The 16,064-nt window shown below is 55.0% G+C and overlaps 1 protein-coding gene across 1 annotated transcript in view; it reads left to right on the top strand.

The window, feature by feature from the left end:
- The window catches only part of ELAVL1 (ELAV like RNA binding protein 1), a 45,645-nt gene that overhangs the window by 25,750 nt on the left and 3,831 nt on the right, over positions 1-16,064 (top strand). The window contains exons 4-5 of the mRNA XM_025367429.1: positions 7,009-7,162; positions 13,378-13,603. Coding sequence (XP_025223214.1) covers positions 7,009-7,162; positions 13,378-13,603 — 380 coding nt within the window. The remainder of the gene's footprint in view (positions 1-7,008; positions 7,163-13,377; positions 13,604-16,064) is intronic.

Genomic DNA, 16,064 nt, shown 5'->3' with positions numbered 1-16,064 from the left:
CACTCCCAACTTGCCCAGCGCTCCCTCTGCGCTCCCTGGGCCAGTTGTAACCCTTCTCTCACCCAGCACCTCACTCAGCACCTACCGTGTGCCCCACAGTGACCAAAACAGACAAACTCAGTGCCCCCATGGGTCGGGGGTAGACAGTAAACAAGACAGAGGATAGCCATGTGTGACAGGCGGTTGCCGTGTGTGGAAGCTTCACAGTGGCAGGTGACTAGAGGAAGCCAACTGTGCAGCAACCCAGGGGTGGCACCTCCAGCAGGGCCATGGTGGCTTCCTGGGACGAGTCACAGGTCCTCCAGGTCACACAGATGGATTTCCTCTGTCTTCATCATCTGACCCGTGCCCTCGTGCCCTGGGGCTGTCAACCCCGAACCCCACTTAACCCCCATCTGCACGTGTCTGCCTTCTGGCTCCTGGGTTCGTGGGCAGCTCCTGCCATCTGGATCAAGCCTCGTGTCTTTCTGACCTTTGCTCCCTGGTCTCCTGTCAGTCCTGGGTGCTGCTGAGCCTTCCCTAAGCCTCCCGTGTCCCAGGCAGGCCCCTGCAACCGAGCTTCCTGCAGCAGCCACTGCACCCACCCGCCCTCAGTGCCGGCCTTCACAGGGTACCCACAGATGTGAGAGCTTGCCGGCCAGTATCCTCTCTTGCTCCAAGGCCATTTGGAATGAGGTGGTCCTATGTGAGCCTTTAGATCTGCTAGATGCTCCTGCCCCAGAGAAAGGTGCTCCCTGAGTCACATCGGTCGCCCAGAAGGGTCCCTCTTGGACCCGCACCAATGATCAGGGCCCCTGGGGAGCTGTGAAATATAGATTCCCAGGCTGCGGGGGGACTCCTGAGTCGCTGCAGGGTCGGCCTGGGAGCCTGGGTTTTTGCCTGCCCACCAAGAGGGGTCCTGTGACCTGGCAGTGGCAGCACCTTCAGCCAAGAGGTGGCCTTTGTCCCTGCCTTCAGACTGCCCCATGATCTTGGTTACTCAGGGGCCAAACCCTCGCTCAACAGCAGCTCTTCCAGACCTGCCCCGTGCTGCATGGGCGTTGTGTGCAGTGGGCTCCCCGAGGGCAGGCGTGCCACTCCTGCATCCTCATATCCAGCGCAGGTCCTCAGAGGTGCCTTCCCTGGTGGGGGCTGCTGAGGGCAGCCAAGCGCCATGGGTTTCCACCTGAGCAAGGGCGGCCCTTCCGGAATCACCTCCAGCCCTGGGTGGCTTATCCTTGGCCCTGGACTCCCCATCTAGGAATTCTTTTCTCCATTTAGAAAATGTTTGAAGGTTCTTGTTTCTGAGGCAGCCCAGCCAGGCGGAGGTGTGGAGCAGAACAGTTGATTATTCCTGCGCAGCTGTTCTGTTTACTCAAATGCAAGAGCCGGGTGTCCAGTGTGTAAACAGGACTCTCTTGCCTCTCTAGGATTGATGTTGGTGGGAAAGGCTGGTGTGGCTGCTTGAGTTTGGAGCCAGAGCCTCACAGAACACCAGGGGCTCAGGCCTGGGCAGGTGTCCCTCCCTGTCATCCCGGCCATGCGTGCAGAAGTCTACCTCACCTTCGGCGGCCCTGCCCTCTGCCGGCAGAGTCTGGTTCTCAGTGGCTTCCCACCACTGTCCTAGTTCTGCAGAAACAGGCCAGCCTCATGGGGATGTGACAGCCCTCAGTAATTTCTCCCCAGGTCTCCCCGAGGCTGCCTGGGCCTGGCTTCTCTAGCAGTTCCCCTGGCGCAGCCCTGGGGTCCTTTGTGCTCCAAGTGTGTTCATTCTGCAAACCTTTATTGAGCCCCTGGCCAGTGTCTGGTGCTGGTCCAGGTACCTCGATACTGAGGGACTTTGGATCCCCTGCCCTCCCCAGTTTAAGGGTGGTTCATCTGTGCAGCGTCATAAGGGCCTGGATGGAGTTGTGCGTTCAACTCATCCTGGATTTTTTTTTTCCATGTTGGTCTGATGCCACCTGGTATCCTGCAGTTCTGTTCTGACACCAGTCACCCAGAGTTAGCACAGCCCCCGCACATTTAAGGCCATAGTCTCCAACGAGACCGCCCTCACCTCAGATGCCAGTCACCCTTTGGGGGTCCCCAGGCCCCTGCACTTCTGACCAACTGGCTACAAATTCAGAGGTTCCCGCCACCCCTTCAGGGTGCATGACTCACTAGAATGACTCCTGGAACCCACGCTTCTGATGACAGTTTGTTTATAAAGGTTGCAACTCAGGGCATGCCAAATGAAGAGCCACACAGGAAGGGTCCCAAGCACAGAGCTCACATGTCTGCACCTGGTGGGATCAGGTGCCTTGTCCTCCCTGCATGTGACCTGCGCACCTGCCGGGAGGCTCCATATAGCTTTGGTGTCTGGCATTTTTACTGGGCTCATTACGAATGCATGACCGATTGACTCTTCGGCCATGTGATGGAACTCCATCCCCAGCACCCCTTTCCCCTCCCCCACCCTGGAGGTCAGGCCGGTATCGCCCAGCTCAGAGCCCCAGCCCTCTAGTCACATGCTTGGTCTTTCTGGTGCTGGGGCCTATCCTGAGCCATCACTTAGCACAAACTCAAGTGGGATCGAAGGCCTCACGGTAACAAAGACAGAAATTCCAGAAGTTTTACAAACTCTCTCCTAAGAATCTGGGACAGAGACCAGACAAATCCTTTATGACGGACAATATGGGCTGGGGCCAAGCCTTCTGCCAGGGGCTGGGGGTCCCTGCCCCGTGGTCCGCCCTCGGGGAGCCCAGCGGTGCCCACTATTCACTGTAAGGTGGTCCCAGGGTGGGCTCAGGAGCCTATAATAGTGGCCAGTGCCAGAGGAGGCTCCTTCAAGAAAGCCAGAGTTGAGATCTGGAGGAGGAGAGGGAGTTAGCCAGGCCAGGGTGGGGATGAGGGTATTCTGAGCAGCAGGACCTGCAGGGGCACAAGGCAAGGGCCACATCCTAGAGGAAACCCAGTGGTCAGGCACATCCTGGGAACTGCAGGCTGGCCCCAAGCCTCTGCCCCACTCCTGCCCTGCAGGCAGGGCCTCCTGGAGCCTTGTGCTCACCCTGGGCTCTGAGGCCCCAGCCCTGCACAGACAGCCGAGACATGCCCTTACTTTCACCCTGTCCGCTCTGTCCTCTTTGGTCCTGATGTCATTCCCTTGATGGCAGAGTGGAGAGGGAGGAGTCCTGTCTCCTCATCCCTATCTATCTTTTCCCCGTAGTAGCAGCCCAAGCAGCCACAGTGGGAGTGGTCCTGCATGGAGGCGACCGGCTGAGCATGTCCCAGATGCAGCTCGGTGTCCCTGCCGGGACGCCGCACAGTCTCTGTGTGCAGCTCTGCATCACTGCCGGGTCCCCGTATGCCACACACAGCCGGTGTTTACCAAAGGCTGACGGGAGGCCAGACTTTCCATCCTGTGTCTCATGTGCCCTCTCCACAGCCCCATAGAAAATGGTCCCCAGATTTGGGTTGAAGAAGCTGATGTTTCCAGTTGTGAAACAGCTCTGCCAAGGTCACGGAGGGATGGAGGGGCAAAGCCAGGGTGTGAAACCAGGTGCTCTGTGTGGCTACAGGCACTTAACGTCACCTGGAGGCTTCCCTAGCACATTGTGAGAACCAAGCCTCAGGAACCAGAACAGCAAAACTCCTGTCACCCACAGAAGCCAGCGCTGGGGACTGCAGTGCAGATAGGCAGACATTCTTCACAGCAGCGGCAACTGCGCACTCCATTCACACAGCAGCAGTCCCCAGATGCTTACCGTTCACCCAGAGGCTGCTCTGAGTGCTTTGGATGTGGCAGGAAACACACAAGTCTGGCCCTCACAGAGTCTGTTTGCAAAGTTAAAAGTTAAATAAATAAAGTAGATGCCAGGCAGGGTGGCACATGCCTGTAATCCAAGCCATTTGGGAGGCTAGGGCAGGAGGATCACTTGAGCCCAGGAGTTCAAGTCTAACCTGAGCAACATAGCGAGACCCTGTCTCTACAAAAAAAGCTAAAAAAGTAAATAAAATATGTAGCGTGTCAGGTCATGATCAACGCAGTCAAGAAGTAAATAGGGAGAGGAGGAACTGGGCATTGATGCCAGTGGAGGGATCTGTGGCAAGCTGAGTGGTCAGGAGTTTGCTCAGCTGCCATGACAAAGCCCCACAGGCCAGGTTGCTTCAACAGAAGAAGAGTATTGACTCAGGGTTCTGGAGACTGGAAGCCCAAGACCACGGTGTCAGCAGGGTTGGTTTCTCTCGAAGGCACTGGGTAGGGATCTGTCCAAGAGGCCTCTCTCACAGCTTCTGGTGGAAGCTGGCGGTCTCTGGCGTTCCTTGGCTTAGAGAAGCATCACCCCAGTCTCTGTGTCTGTCTTCACACAGCCTTCTCCCTGTGTCAGTGCCTGTATCCACATTTCCTGCCTTTCTAAATTGAATTTATTTTTTCAAAAAAAAAAAAAAGCTTTTTTTTTTTTTTTTTTTTAAGGGCCTCACTGAGTCACCCAGGCTGGACTGCAGTGGTGTGATCACGGCTCACTGCAGCCTCAAACTCCTGCACTAAGGCGATCCTCCCACCTTAGCCTCCTGCGTAGCTGGGACTAGAGGTGTGTGCCACCACGACCAGCTAATTTTATTTTTTGTAGAGATGGGTTCTTGCCATGTTGCCTGGGTTGGTCTTGAACTTCTGTGTTCAAGCGATCCTCCCACCTCAGCCTCCCAAAACAGTGGGATTACTGGCCTGTGCCACCACGCCTGGCCTAAATTTCCCTTTTTTATAAGGACATCAGTCACATTTGATTAGAGATCACCCTATACCAGTGTGACCTCATCTTAACTGATTATACCCCCAATGACTGTATCCAAATCAGGTCACGTTTTGAGGTCCCAAGGGGTTAGGACTTCGGCTATGAATTTGGATTGTGGGGTGGGGGGAACACGATTGAACCCCTCACTGGATGAATTATTGAGCATTGGCAGCCAGAAAAAGACCCGATTGAGGCCAAAGAGCAAGCGATGTTGGGAGCTTAGGAAAGAGGATTCTGGCCGAGGGGCCGGGGACCCCCAGGTCAGTGCACGCCTGCTCTGCACCAGCTGCTCTGATTCTAGCCTGACTGAATGTGACCATGTCCAGAGAGAAGAGGAAAGCGGAGTTCCCATGGTCCTTGGAGACACCTGTCCTTGGGAGGCATCAGAGCTTTCCCCAGCACTTGGCTGTAGGGCACTTCTCCTCTGGGGCTTCATCCAGGGACGGCAGTAGGTCCAGTCAGTGACAGCCTCAGCTCTGCTCCACTGGCACCAGGGTCACGGTTTGGCAGGTCCCCAAATACTGCCCCAGTCCAGACGGGTCTTCAGCAAGCCAGGGCAGGCCCGGACACTGTAGGGGAGGCTGGGGACCCAGGCAGCCTCTTTTTCTCTGGGGACAGCACTGGCAGCCCCTGACCCACATTGTGGGGTGGCCAAGTGTCCCCAGAGCTCCTGCCCACAGGCTGATGGAGGTGCCCCGGGCCTGGGAGCAGCACGGCTTCCCCAGAGACCTCTTGGGCCCCGTAGTGACATGCTCCCTCGATTCCCACCACTACCGGGTGGAGCTGGCCTCCAGCCCCACACTCCTCTCCTCATGGGGCTCTCCTGTTCCCCTGCTGGGCTGCCCGCTGCCCTGTGAGCAGGGGCAATGTCTGTCATTCCTTCTCTGGGACATGATAGGAGCTTCTCAGAGGATGCTGTGTGTGTGTTCTCGGCACACAGATTCTGCCCAGTGACTCCTGAGTGGCGGTTTCTCCCTGCGTTCTGGTCTCAGTTACCTTGGCTCATCAGTTCTGTGCCCCTCCCTCAAAGGGAACAAACTTCCTTTTGCACAGGTTCAAGTCCCCACCCTTCCTGGGCACACAGCTCCTGCTCCCTCTGTTCCTGCTCCCTCCTCTCCTGCTCCCTCCACTCCTGCTCCCTCCTCTCCTGCTCACTCCTCCATATCCCAGCCTGCTGATGAGGCTGTGAGTCCTGCCAGGCTGCCCCTTCACAGGCAGAGGGGTTCTGCTGTGGTCCTTTTTTTTTTTTTTTTGAGACGGAGTCTCCCTCTGTCCCGCTGGCTGGAGTGCAGTGGCGCGATCTCGACTCACTGCAAGCTCCGCCTCCCAGGTTCACACCACTCTCCTGCCTCAGCCTCCCCGAGTAGCTGGGACTACAGGCGCCCGCCACCACGCCCGGCTAAATTTTTTTTGTATTTTTAGTAGAGATGGGGTTTAGTAGAGATGGGGTCTCGATCTCCTGACCTTGTGATCTGCCCTCCTCGGCCTCCCAAAGTGCTGGGATTACAGCGTGAGCCACCGTGCCCGGCCCCACCATGGTCCTTTTTCTCCTTCGCCCGTGGGGTCTGCACGGCTGTCAGCGCCAACCTGAGAAAGCACTGAAGGCCTTGTCTTGCATCGGCCTGCGGGCTCCCCTCACTGCCCTCTCCACACGAATGATGAATGTACCATTTTGACAAAGTACCCAGAAGGTTCTCTTCAGTTTTCTTTGATTTTGCAAAATAAAAATCCAAAAGGTGTTGAGTCATTTAATATTGAATGCTTGAGTGGATTTGAGTACAAACTCGGGGTCCTCCATCAGGGCTTCCGTGGCAAGCTTGCTCTTTGGCAGGGGCGTCTCGTGGAGTCTCGTGCGCTCCCAGTAGCTCCCAGCTTGCTTGCCCGCTGCAGCACGGACTTCTTTCGGGCACCAGGACCTATCTCTGGCACTGGCTCATTGTCCAGCACATCAGAGAGGTAGCCACCCACAAGCGTCAGGCCCTCAGTTGCTGGGCTTTGTGACATAGGAGTCACACTTGCCTCCTTGAGGATGGTGAGCAGCCAGTGAGGAAGCGCTGCCAGGCACCCCGGCTCACGGCCCATCACGCAGTGAGCTTGCCACCATGCGGCTGCAGGTGGTGAGTGTCAGTGATGATAATCGTTCTTGCATGAATCCTTACCACACAGTGTTGGCTTTTCCTAACCTAAAATTTAGCACCTTCCTCAATGCTTTGGCCACGTACCTGTCCTAATCTCAGAAAGTGGTTGTGTTCTCAAGGTGTCGTATGCTCGCCCGAGCTCAGAGGTCATCAAAGATGCCAACTTATACATCAGCGGGCTCCCTCGGACCATGACCCAGAAGGACGTAGAGGACATGTTCTCTCGGTTTGGGCGGATCATCAACTCACGAGTCCTCGTGGATCAGACCACAGGTACCAGAGGGGCCCGAGACGTGTGGGGAGGGTGTTCTCTAGGTGGGGGCTGGGTTTTCTAGGGAAGGCAGATCACTGTTTGATTTTAAATGTCATTAGTTATTCTGCAAATGAGGACAACACCAAAATGAGAAGACATTGACTTTGGTTTGAGAAGGCTGAGGAGGTAAGATGGCATTAAAAGAAGCTGGAGATGGCTGGGCGTGGTGGCTCATGCCTGTAATCCCAGCACTTTGGGAGGCCGAGGCGGGTGGATCATGAGGTCAGGAGATCGAGACCAGCCTGACCAACATGGTGAAACCCCGTCTCTACTAAAAATACAAAAAATTAGGTGGGCATGGTGGTGGGCGCCTATAGTCCCAGCTACTCGGGAGGCCGAGGCAGGAGAATGGTGTGAACCCAGGAAGCGGAGGTTGCAGTGAGCTGAGATCATGCCACTGCACTCCAGCCTGAGTGACACAGCGAGACTCCGTCTCAAAAAAAAAAAAAAAAAAGCCGGGGATTAGGCCAGCGTTTCATGTATGGTGAAGACACCAAGAGATTCTAGCACCTTCCCTCAAGCACCCAAATGTCCTGGCCTTGCCCATGAACGGGGTGAAAAGGACACTGCAGGCTGGGTGTGGTGGCTCATGCCTATAATCCCAGCACTTTGGGAGGCCGAGGCAGATGGATCACCTGAGATCAGGAGTTCGAGACCAGCCTGGCCAACATGGTGAAGTCCCATCTCTACTAAAAATACAAAAGTTAGGCCGGGCGCGGTGGCTCAAGCCTGTAATCCCAGCACTTTGGGAGGCCGAGGCGGGTGGATCACGAGGTCAGGAGATCGAGACTATCCTGACTAACACGGTGAAACCCCGTCTCTACTAAAAATACAAAAAATTAGCCGGGCGTGGTAGCGGGCGCCTGTAGTCCCAGCTACTTGGGAGGCTGAGGCGGGAGAATGGCGTGAACCCAGGGGGCGGAGCTTGCAGTGAGCCGAGATCGCGCCACTGCACTCCAGCCTGGGAGACACAGCGAGACTCCGTCTCAAAAAAAAAAAAAAAAAAAATACAAAAATTAGCCGGGTATAGTGGCAGGTGCCTGTAATCTCAGCTACTCGGGAGGCTGAGGCAAGAGAATCGCCTGAACCCACGAGGCGGAGATTGCGGCCAGCCGAGATTGCACCACTGAGCTCCAGCCTGGGCAACAGAGCAGGATTCCATCTCAAAAAAAATAAAGGATACTGTAGCCAGGTGCGGTGGTGTGGGCTTGTCATCACAGCTGCTCAGGAGACTGAGGCGGGAGGACTGCTTGAACCCAGGAGTATACAGCTGTGGTGAGCCGTGATCATGCCACTACACTTCAGCCTGGGCAACAGAGCAAGATGCTGTTTCTTTTTTTAAAAAAAAAAAAAAAAAAAAAGGCTGCTACACATTTGTCCACTGTGAATTTCATTGCAGGCCTTTGGGGTTCAGTAGTCTGATGGCCCAAATCCCCAGAATTCGGATGCCCTTCTCTGGGGAGCACATCTCAAATGCACAGAGCACATGGCAGTGAATTCCTCTAATGGGCAGGCAATCCTGGCCACTTTGCTGGCCCTTCCATGCTGTCTTGCCACTGGACATGGGCACGGGGCTTTGTGTGACGCCATCAGGCAGAGATGAGCAGGGGACACGTGCACATCCACGGCTGTGCTCCGGCCCCACTTCCCGGCCCGCCTGCCGCACTAGGCTAGGAACTAGTGCACCACCACATCCTTTGCCAAGCCCTGCACGTGGCCCCGCCTGGGGGATGGGGAGCTCGGGCCACCCTGAGGGGATTTAGAATCGCTCAGCTCTGTTTGGGGCAGGAGCAGGAGTGTGCTGACCAACCAGGAGGGAAGAGTCCGCTCCCCAAGCCCAGTGAGGCCTGTGCGTTCGTTATATGGGTGGTTTTCATATTCCTCCCACACAGACTGTGCCCCACCTTGGCTGTGATGTTGAAATAACACCGAGTAGTCGGGCCACAGGAAGTCGTGCTCTAAGGTGACCTCTTTTCGAGAGAACAGCAGCACTCCCCCAACAGCCCAGAGCCTTGCCTTTCATGTGCACACAGGTGGGGCCTTCCTGGCCTGCAGGCTGGAGGGGCATGCACATCGTCCTGCGTCCCCTGAGCTGCGTGCCTTGGGGTGGGCAGCCTTATCAGTCTCTCTCCCTCCTGGCCGGCTGTGGGAACCCCACCTGGCACGCACCGGCCCTGCTGCTGCCGGCCTTCCATCCCGCTGGGGCCCGAGGAGGGGAAGGGCCCCTGTGCACTTCACGGGGGCTCTGGGGGCTGCCTGTAGCCTAGCACAGACTGGTGCCCTGGCACCCAGCAGTGACGAAGGACGGGGCTCACTCGCACGGCCGCCTCTATTCTGTCTTCGCTCTGGGGAGAGGGTCGGGGGATGCCAGTTACTTGGTGTAAACTCCCCTGATTTGTACCAGAAGAATCTCCTGTGGTTCCTGAAGTCCCCTCACTTACTTTCAAGTGCTAGCTGAAAGAACGATCCTGTCGGTGGGCCAGTGTGTGGGTTCCTTGCCCCCCACTTTGCATTATGGCATCTGAACTAGCTGCGCAGGGCCCGGGGCTGGGGAAGCTGACCTCGCCGGCCCACAGTCCACTTTCCTCCTCCTCTAGACCCCACATGCACGGCTTTGCCTCGGCCTCTCTCTGTCCAGTACGGTCCTGATGATGGGAGCCTACACTCCACTTGGAGCCCCCAGTGCCTGAGAGCGTGCCTCCAGCCACCCAACTCTCCCGGGGCCTTCCCTAGTCTCTCAGGCACACACAGGCCACAGGCAGGGGGAACTCACCTCTGCACACAGCTGCTGGGGGCATTGCTTCCTTTCCCTCTGCAAGGTAGTGTCTCCCAGGGTGTTGGGGGCACCTCAGTATCGCCCGCCAGGTCAGCTGTGAACCTCAAGGTGGCATAAGCAACCTTTGGCATCTTTGTAGAGGGGTGAAGGAGGCAGAGAAGGGAGCCAGGAGGGTCTCCTTGGCTCTGCTTCCCACCCCAGGGTGCAGAATTGGTGGGAAGGTGAGGCTCCCATCCCAGGGCTATGGCTCCCTCTGCTGGGGACAGAGGGTGCCTGTTCCTGGGACCTCATGAGGCGCAAGGCGGACAGCAGGGAAGAGAAGTGTGTGGCAAACCAGCCTGTGTGGAGTTTGCCTTCCTGCGATGGGCTTTTCAGTGTTAAATAGACGAGGATGGCTGGGCGCGGTGGCTCACACCTGTAATCCTAATACTTTGGGAGGCCGAGGTGGGAGGATTGCTTGAGCCCAGAAGTTCAGAACAGCCTGGCCAACATAGTGAGACCCCAACTCTTTTTTAAAAAAAGAGAAAAAAATCCCATCTTGAGCTGAAACAGCTTAATTTTTTTTATTCCTTTGCTTCTGTATCCATCTTAATTGTGAACTTTATAGTGTATTCATCTGGAGATTATGCTGTTTCTTGGACTCTGCTGTTAAATTCTAAGAAACACAAGGGGGCTGGGCGCGGTGGCTCACGCCTGTAATCCCAGCACTTTGGGAGGCCGAGGCGGGTGGATCTCCTGAGGTCAGCAGTTCGAGACCAGCCTGGCCAACATGGCAAAACTCCATTTCTACTAAAAATAGGCCAGGCGCAGTGGCTCACGCCTGTAATCCCAGCACTTTGGGAGGCCAAGGCATGTGGATCACGAGGTCGAGAGGTCAAGACCATCCTGGCCAACATGGTGAAACCCTGTCTCTACTAAAAATACAAAAAATTAGCCAGGCTTGGTGGCAGGCACCTGTAATCCCAGCTATTGGGGAGGCTGAGGCAGGAGAATCACTTGAATCTGGGAGGCGGAGGTTGCAGTGAGCCAAGATTGCACTATTGCACTCCACCCTGGGCAAAAAGAGTGAAACTCCATCTCAAATAAATAAATAAAGTAAAATAAAATAAAATAAAAATTAGCCGGGCATGATGGCAGGCGCCTGGAGTCCCACCTACTTGGGAGGCTGAGGCAGGAGAATCACTTGAACCAGGGAGGTGGGGGTTGCAGTGAACTGAGATCGTGCCATTGTACCCCAGCCTGGGTGACAGAGTGAGACTCCATCTTAAAGACAAAAATAAAAAACACTAGGGGAAGACAAAAAAAAAAAATGCAGAGCCATCATCAGAAAGTATACATCCATTACATAATTGAGTGAATTGATATCCCCCTGTGTTAAACAGCATCGCTCCTGCCCCGCTTACTTGAGTTTTCTTGTTTCACTCAGGCAGTTTGCATTTGAAAGCCACTTGACAACACCAGAGGAGCCCACACTTGCACGCATGCCTTCTCTCCGCTGTGCCGCAAGGTCTTTAGAAACAGAATGAAGCCATCTGCTTGGAGCCAGCTTCCCTACGAGGCGGCCAGCGTCAGCTCTCAGTCGTATTTGCCTAAAGTTAGATTTTCATTTAGGTTTCCAGGACTGACTAAGCTGTCATTCGTGTCGTGAGAGAGTCAAAGAAAACAGCGTCTGTCAGGGTTATGTTTTCAGGTGTTCCTTCTGAGCAGCAGCTCAGAAATGAGCTTGAGCCCCAGAATATTCCTGGCACATGTGTGTAGCGCTAGGTCTGACCTTACTAAGGCTGCTGTCTGTGTGCTCACGTGGGACCTGCAGTGTCGCGATTGTGGGGCAGCTGGTGGGACCCTCTGGGAAGTGGTGGAGTAAGGTGCCGGAAGAGACGTGGAGACAGGACATGGGGACAGTTGGGTGCCTGCTGGACAGGTCACCCATGGCTCCAGGCTGCCTGACTTTGGTCATTGTTCATTACCATGTGCCAGAGGCCTTTGCCTGGAGAAGAAACCTGACTTAAGACACCCTTTGACTGGAAGTCTTTCTTTTTCCTTAAGAGATGAGATCTTACTATGTTGTCCAGGCTGGTCTTGAACTCCTGGCCTCAGACGATTCTCTTGCCTTAGCCTCTGGAGTAGCTGAGACCACAGGCATGAGCCTTGGCCTGGCTTGACTAAAAGTCTTGAGAAGTAGGGTGTTTGGGTTGGGTTGTCTGCGGCCGCCTCTCCCACTGGAACACACCCACGACTCCCACCTAGTGACATCACTCTCAGACTGGCCCTCAGCTGTCACGTCTCCGATCCCCAGGCCTTCCCCTGACCCCATCGTGTCCTCGCTCCAATAGAAGGAGCTAGTCCGCTGCTCAGTGTGCCCTCACCCCCATCCCCTCATCCAGTTCCCAGCCCGCTCCCCAGGTTCCTCAAGGGACGGGCTACTCATGTTTCCCTCCTGGGCCTAGCGTATGGACGGGCAGGGGTGGAGGACAGCCACGCTCTCCTTCCACCCGCCTTGCTCAGCGTCTCACACCAATGCTACCCACAGTAGGACTGGCCTCAGGTCTCACGCTGCCCCGTCCAGGGATTGGGTTCAGCCTAGAACCCGGGACTGGCCCTTGGGTGGCTCAGTTGAGGTAGCAAGAGAAGGTGCCCTCTGGGCTTGGCTGCTGGGGCCCTGGCCTTTCCCACACAGGGACCCCAGGCCTGCCTGGCGAGCCTGTGGATAGGTTCAGCTCTGCTGTGTGAGCCTGGGCAGTGTTCTGGCCTCATTTGATTCTGACGGCAATTTGGGGCCCACGGGAGGGTGCAGGACCTTAGGGTGGAGTATCCCAAGACAGGAGTGAGGTGACGGCAGCAGCACAGAGCTGGCAGGGGGCAGCCACAGGATCCCACTCCCTCCTGACATGAAGGAGAGGGCATGCAGGCTGAGCTGGGCACCTTGGCAGGAGGCTCGGCCACGAGGCCTGCTGTCACGGTGGGCCCCAGAGCCCAGGGAGGAACTCTCAGACACAGTCCCCACTCCGACCCTGTTACCCACCAACCCCACACACCCACTCTGTAGTGGGTATCTGGCAGCTAAATAGTGACGGTGGATATGTTGTTTCCTAATGTTACTTTCTTCCAAATAAGAGGCTTGGGTGTCTATTGGGGATGTCTGTCACCAAAATATCTTTGGGCGCTGACACCGTGGAGTCGTGGCTTCAGCCGGGAAGAAAGTCTGAAGTTTTAATCTTCTGTTAGTCATTGGTTTTCTTTACTCCATCCATTTGTTTTCACTTTTAGGTTAATTTTTGTTTATTTCCTTAACCAGACTTCCAGCCTGGCCCACAGTAGACTGACCTGACTTTTGCTTTTCAGTTTTGAAAGTCCTAGCATTTTTCCCCCTAACTCCGTTTTTGTTGGTTTGTTAAAAAGGTTTGTCCAGAGGGGTTGCGTTTATCCGGTTTGACAAACGGTCGGAGGCAGAAGAGGCAATTACCAGTTTCAATGGTCATAAACCCCCAGGTTCCTCTGAGCCCATCACAGTGAAGTTTGCAGCCAACCCCAACCAGAACAAAAATGTGGCACTCCTCTCGCAGCTGTACCACTCGCCAGCGCGACGGTTTGGAGGCCCCGTTCACCACCAGGCGCAGAGATTCAGGTGGGTCGGGAGGGTGCGCACTCCTGAAAGCCATACGTAGCCCCGCTGGTGGGCGACGGCACAGCCACAGAATAGAAACCACGGGGACGCTCGACTGATCCTGCCAGAGAGCACGTTTCAGAATAATTCTGCAGCTCCACATCACAATTTCATCAGAAAGGTGTCTGTAGGAAAGCCGTTTACTTCTGATGGGGCGTTGTCTTTCATGGGAATCAAAACAGTGATTCCAGGCTAGACACAGTGGCTCATCCCTGTAATCCTAGCACCTTGGGTGGCCAAGAGAGGAAGATCGATTGAGCCCAGGAGTTCAAGACCAACCTGGGCAATATTGTGAGACCCCATCTCTACAAAAAATACAAAACTGGCCAGGCATGGTGGTGCGCTCCTGTAGTTGCAGCAACTCAGGAAGCTGAGGTGGGAGGATTGCTTTAGCCCAGGAGGTTGAGGCTGCAGTGAGTTGTGATCATACCGCTGCACTCCTGGGCCACAGAGCCAGAACCTTTTTTTTTTTTTTTTTTTTTAAAAAAAGACGGCACCAGTCCCCACCGGTTGCTATGAGTGTGAGCGCTTAGAGCTTCAACACGCAGTTCCTAGTAACAGGAGAACGGAGCAGCGAGCTTTAAAGATGGTTTCATGCCCAGTGTCGGGGAGCACACACCGGTAATCTCAGCTATCAGGAGGCCGAGGTAGGAGGATTACTTGAAGCCCTGAGTTTGAGCAGCCTGGGCAGCAAAGTGAGACCCCCGTTCCTACAAAAAGTAATGAAAAAACGGCGTGGTGGTGCTGGCCTTTAGTCCCAACTACTCAGGAAGCCACGGCGGGAGGATCGCTTGAACCCAGGAAGTGGAGGCTGCAGTGAACTATGATTGCACCACTGTACTGCAGCCTGGGTGACAGAGTGAGACCCTGTCTCTAAAAAGTAAATGAATAATGAACGTCTCATATCTGTGGGAGGAAAGATGCTGCCTTAGGTATAGTCGGGTGAGAGCAGATCTTCCAGAGTTCCTAGACATGATCAGCAGCCCTAAGGCAACTTTCTTCATACACCTGCCTTGTGCAGTCATTTGTATTGGTGAATGTTATCAGTATGCATTCTGTTTATGAGCCCTGTCCTAGATGGGAGCAGTTTTCCCGGATTCCTTAGTCTTTCCATCCTGAAAATGGGTCTGGCTGCCAGGATGAAGTGGGATAGAGGTGATGAGAGTCAGGGCCTTGGACTCCAGGATCTGGTGTGCTGTTGCCTCAGAAACAGCAGAGGTCTCAGTGTCAGGGCTGTTTTGTTTCTTTCCTCAAGGAATGACATCGAGGGCTTATCTCAGGTATGACAAGGACAGATATCCCATTTTTTAATTTTTATTTTTTTTTTTTTTTTTTTTTTTTTTTTTTTTTTTTTTTTTTTTTTTTGAGACGGAGTCTCGCGCTGTGTCACCCAGGCTGGAGTGCAGTGGCGCGATCTCGGCTCACTGCAAGCTCCGCCTCCCAGGTTCAGGCCATTCTCCTGCCTCAGCCTCCGAGTAGCTGGGACTACAGGCGCCCGCCACCACGCCCGGCTAGTTTTTTGTATTTTTAGTAGAGACGGGGTTTCACCATGTTAGCCAGGATGGTCTCGATCTCCTGACCTCGTGATCCGCCCGCCTCGGCCTCCCAAAGTGCTGGGATTACAGGCTTGAGCCACCGCGCCCGGCTCCATTTTTTAATTTTTAATGTTTTTATTTTTTGTTGAGATGGAGTCTCACTATGTTGCCCAGGCTGGTCTTAAACTCCTAGCCTCAAGTGATCCTCCTACCTCAGCCTCCCAACGTACTGGGATTATAGGCGTGAGCCTGGCCCCATCGTTGTTTTAACAGTGAGGCTGGGCCGGGCGCGGTGGCTCAAGCCTGTAATCCCAGCACTTTGGGAGGCCGAGACGGGCGGATCACGAGGTCAGGAGATCGAGACCATCCTGGCTAACACGGTGAAACCCCGTCTCTACTAAAAAATAAAAAAAAAAATTAGCCGGGCGAGGTGGCGGGCGCCTGTAGTCCCAGCTACTCGGGAGGCTGAGGCAGGAGAATGGCGGGAACCCGGGAGGCGGAGCTTGCAGTGAGCTGAGATCCGGCCACTGCACTCCAGCCCGGGCGACAGAGCGAGACTCCGTCTCAAAAAAAAAAAAAGAGGCCGGGCGCGGTGGCTCAAGCCTGTAATCCCAGCACTTTGGGAGGCCGAGGCGGGTGGATCACGAGGTCAGGAGATCGAGACTATCCTGGCTAACATGGTGAAACCCCGTCTCTACTAAAAATACAAAAAACTAGCCGGGCGTGGTGGCGGGCGCCTGTAGTCTCAGCTACTTGGGAGGCTGAGGCGGGAGAATGGCGTGAACCCGGGAGGCGGAGCTTGCAGTGAGCCGAGATCACGCCACTGCACTCCAGCCTGGGAGCACAGCGAGACTCCGTCTCAAAAAAAAAAAAAAAAAAAAAAAAAA

The sequence above is a fragment of the Theropithecus gelada genome, chromosome 19 (assembly GCF_003255815.1).
Source record: "Theropithecus gelada isolate Dixy chromosome 19, Tgel_1.0, whole genome shotgun sequence".
Lineage (NCBI taxonomy): Eukaryota > Metazoa > Chordata > Mammalia > Primates > Cercopithecidae > Theropithecus > Theropithecus gelada.
This window is presented reverse-complemented; position numbering and strand designations above follow the sequence as displayed.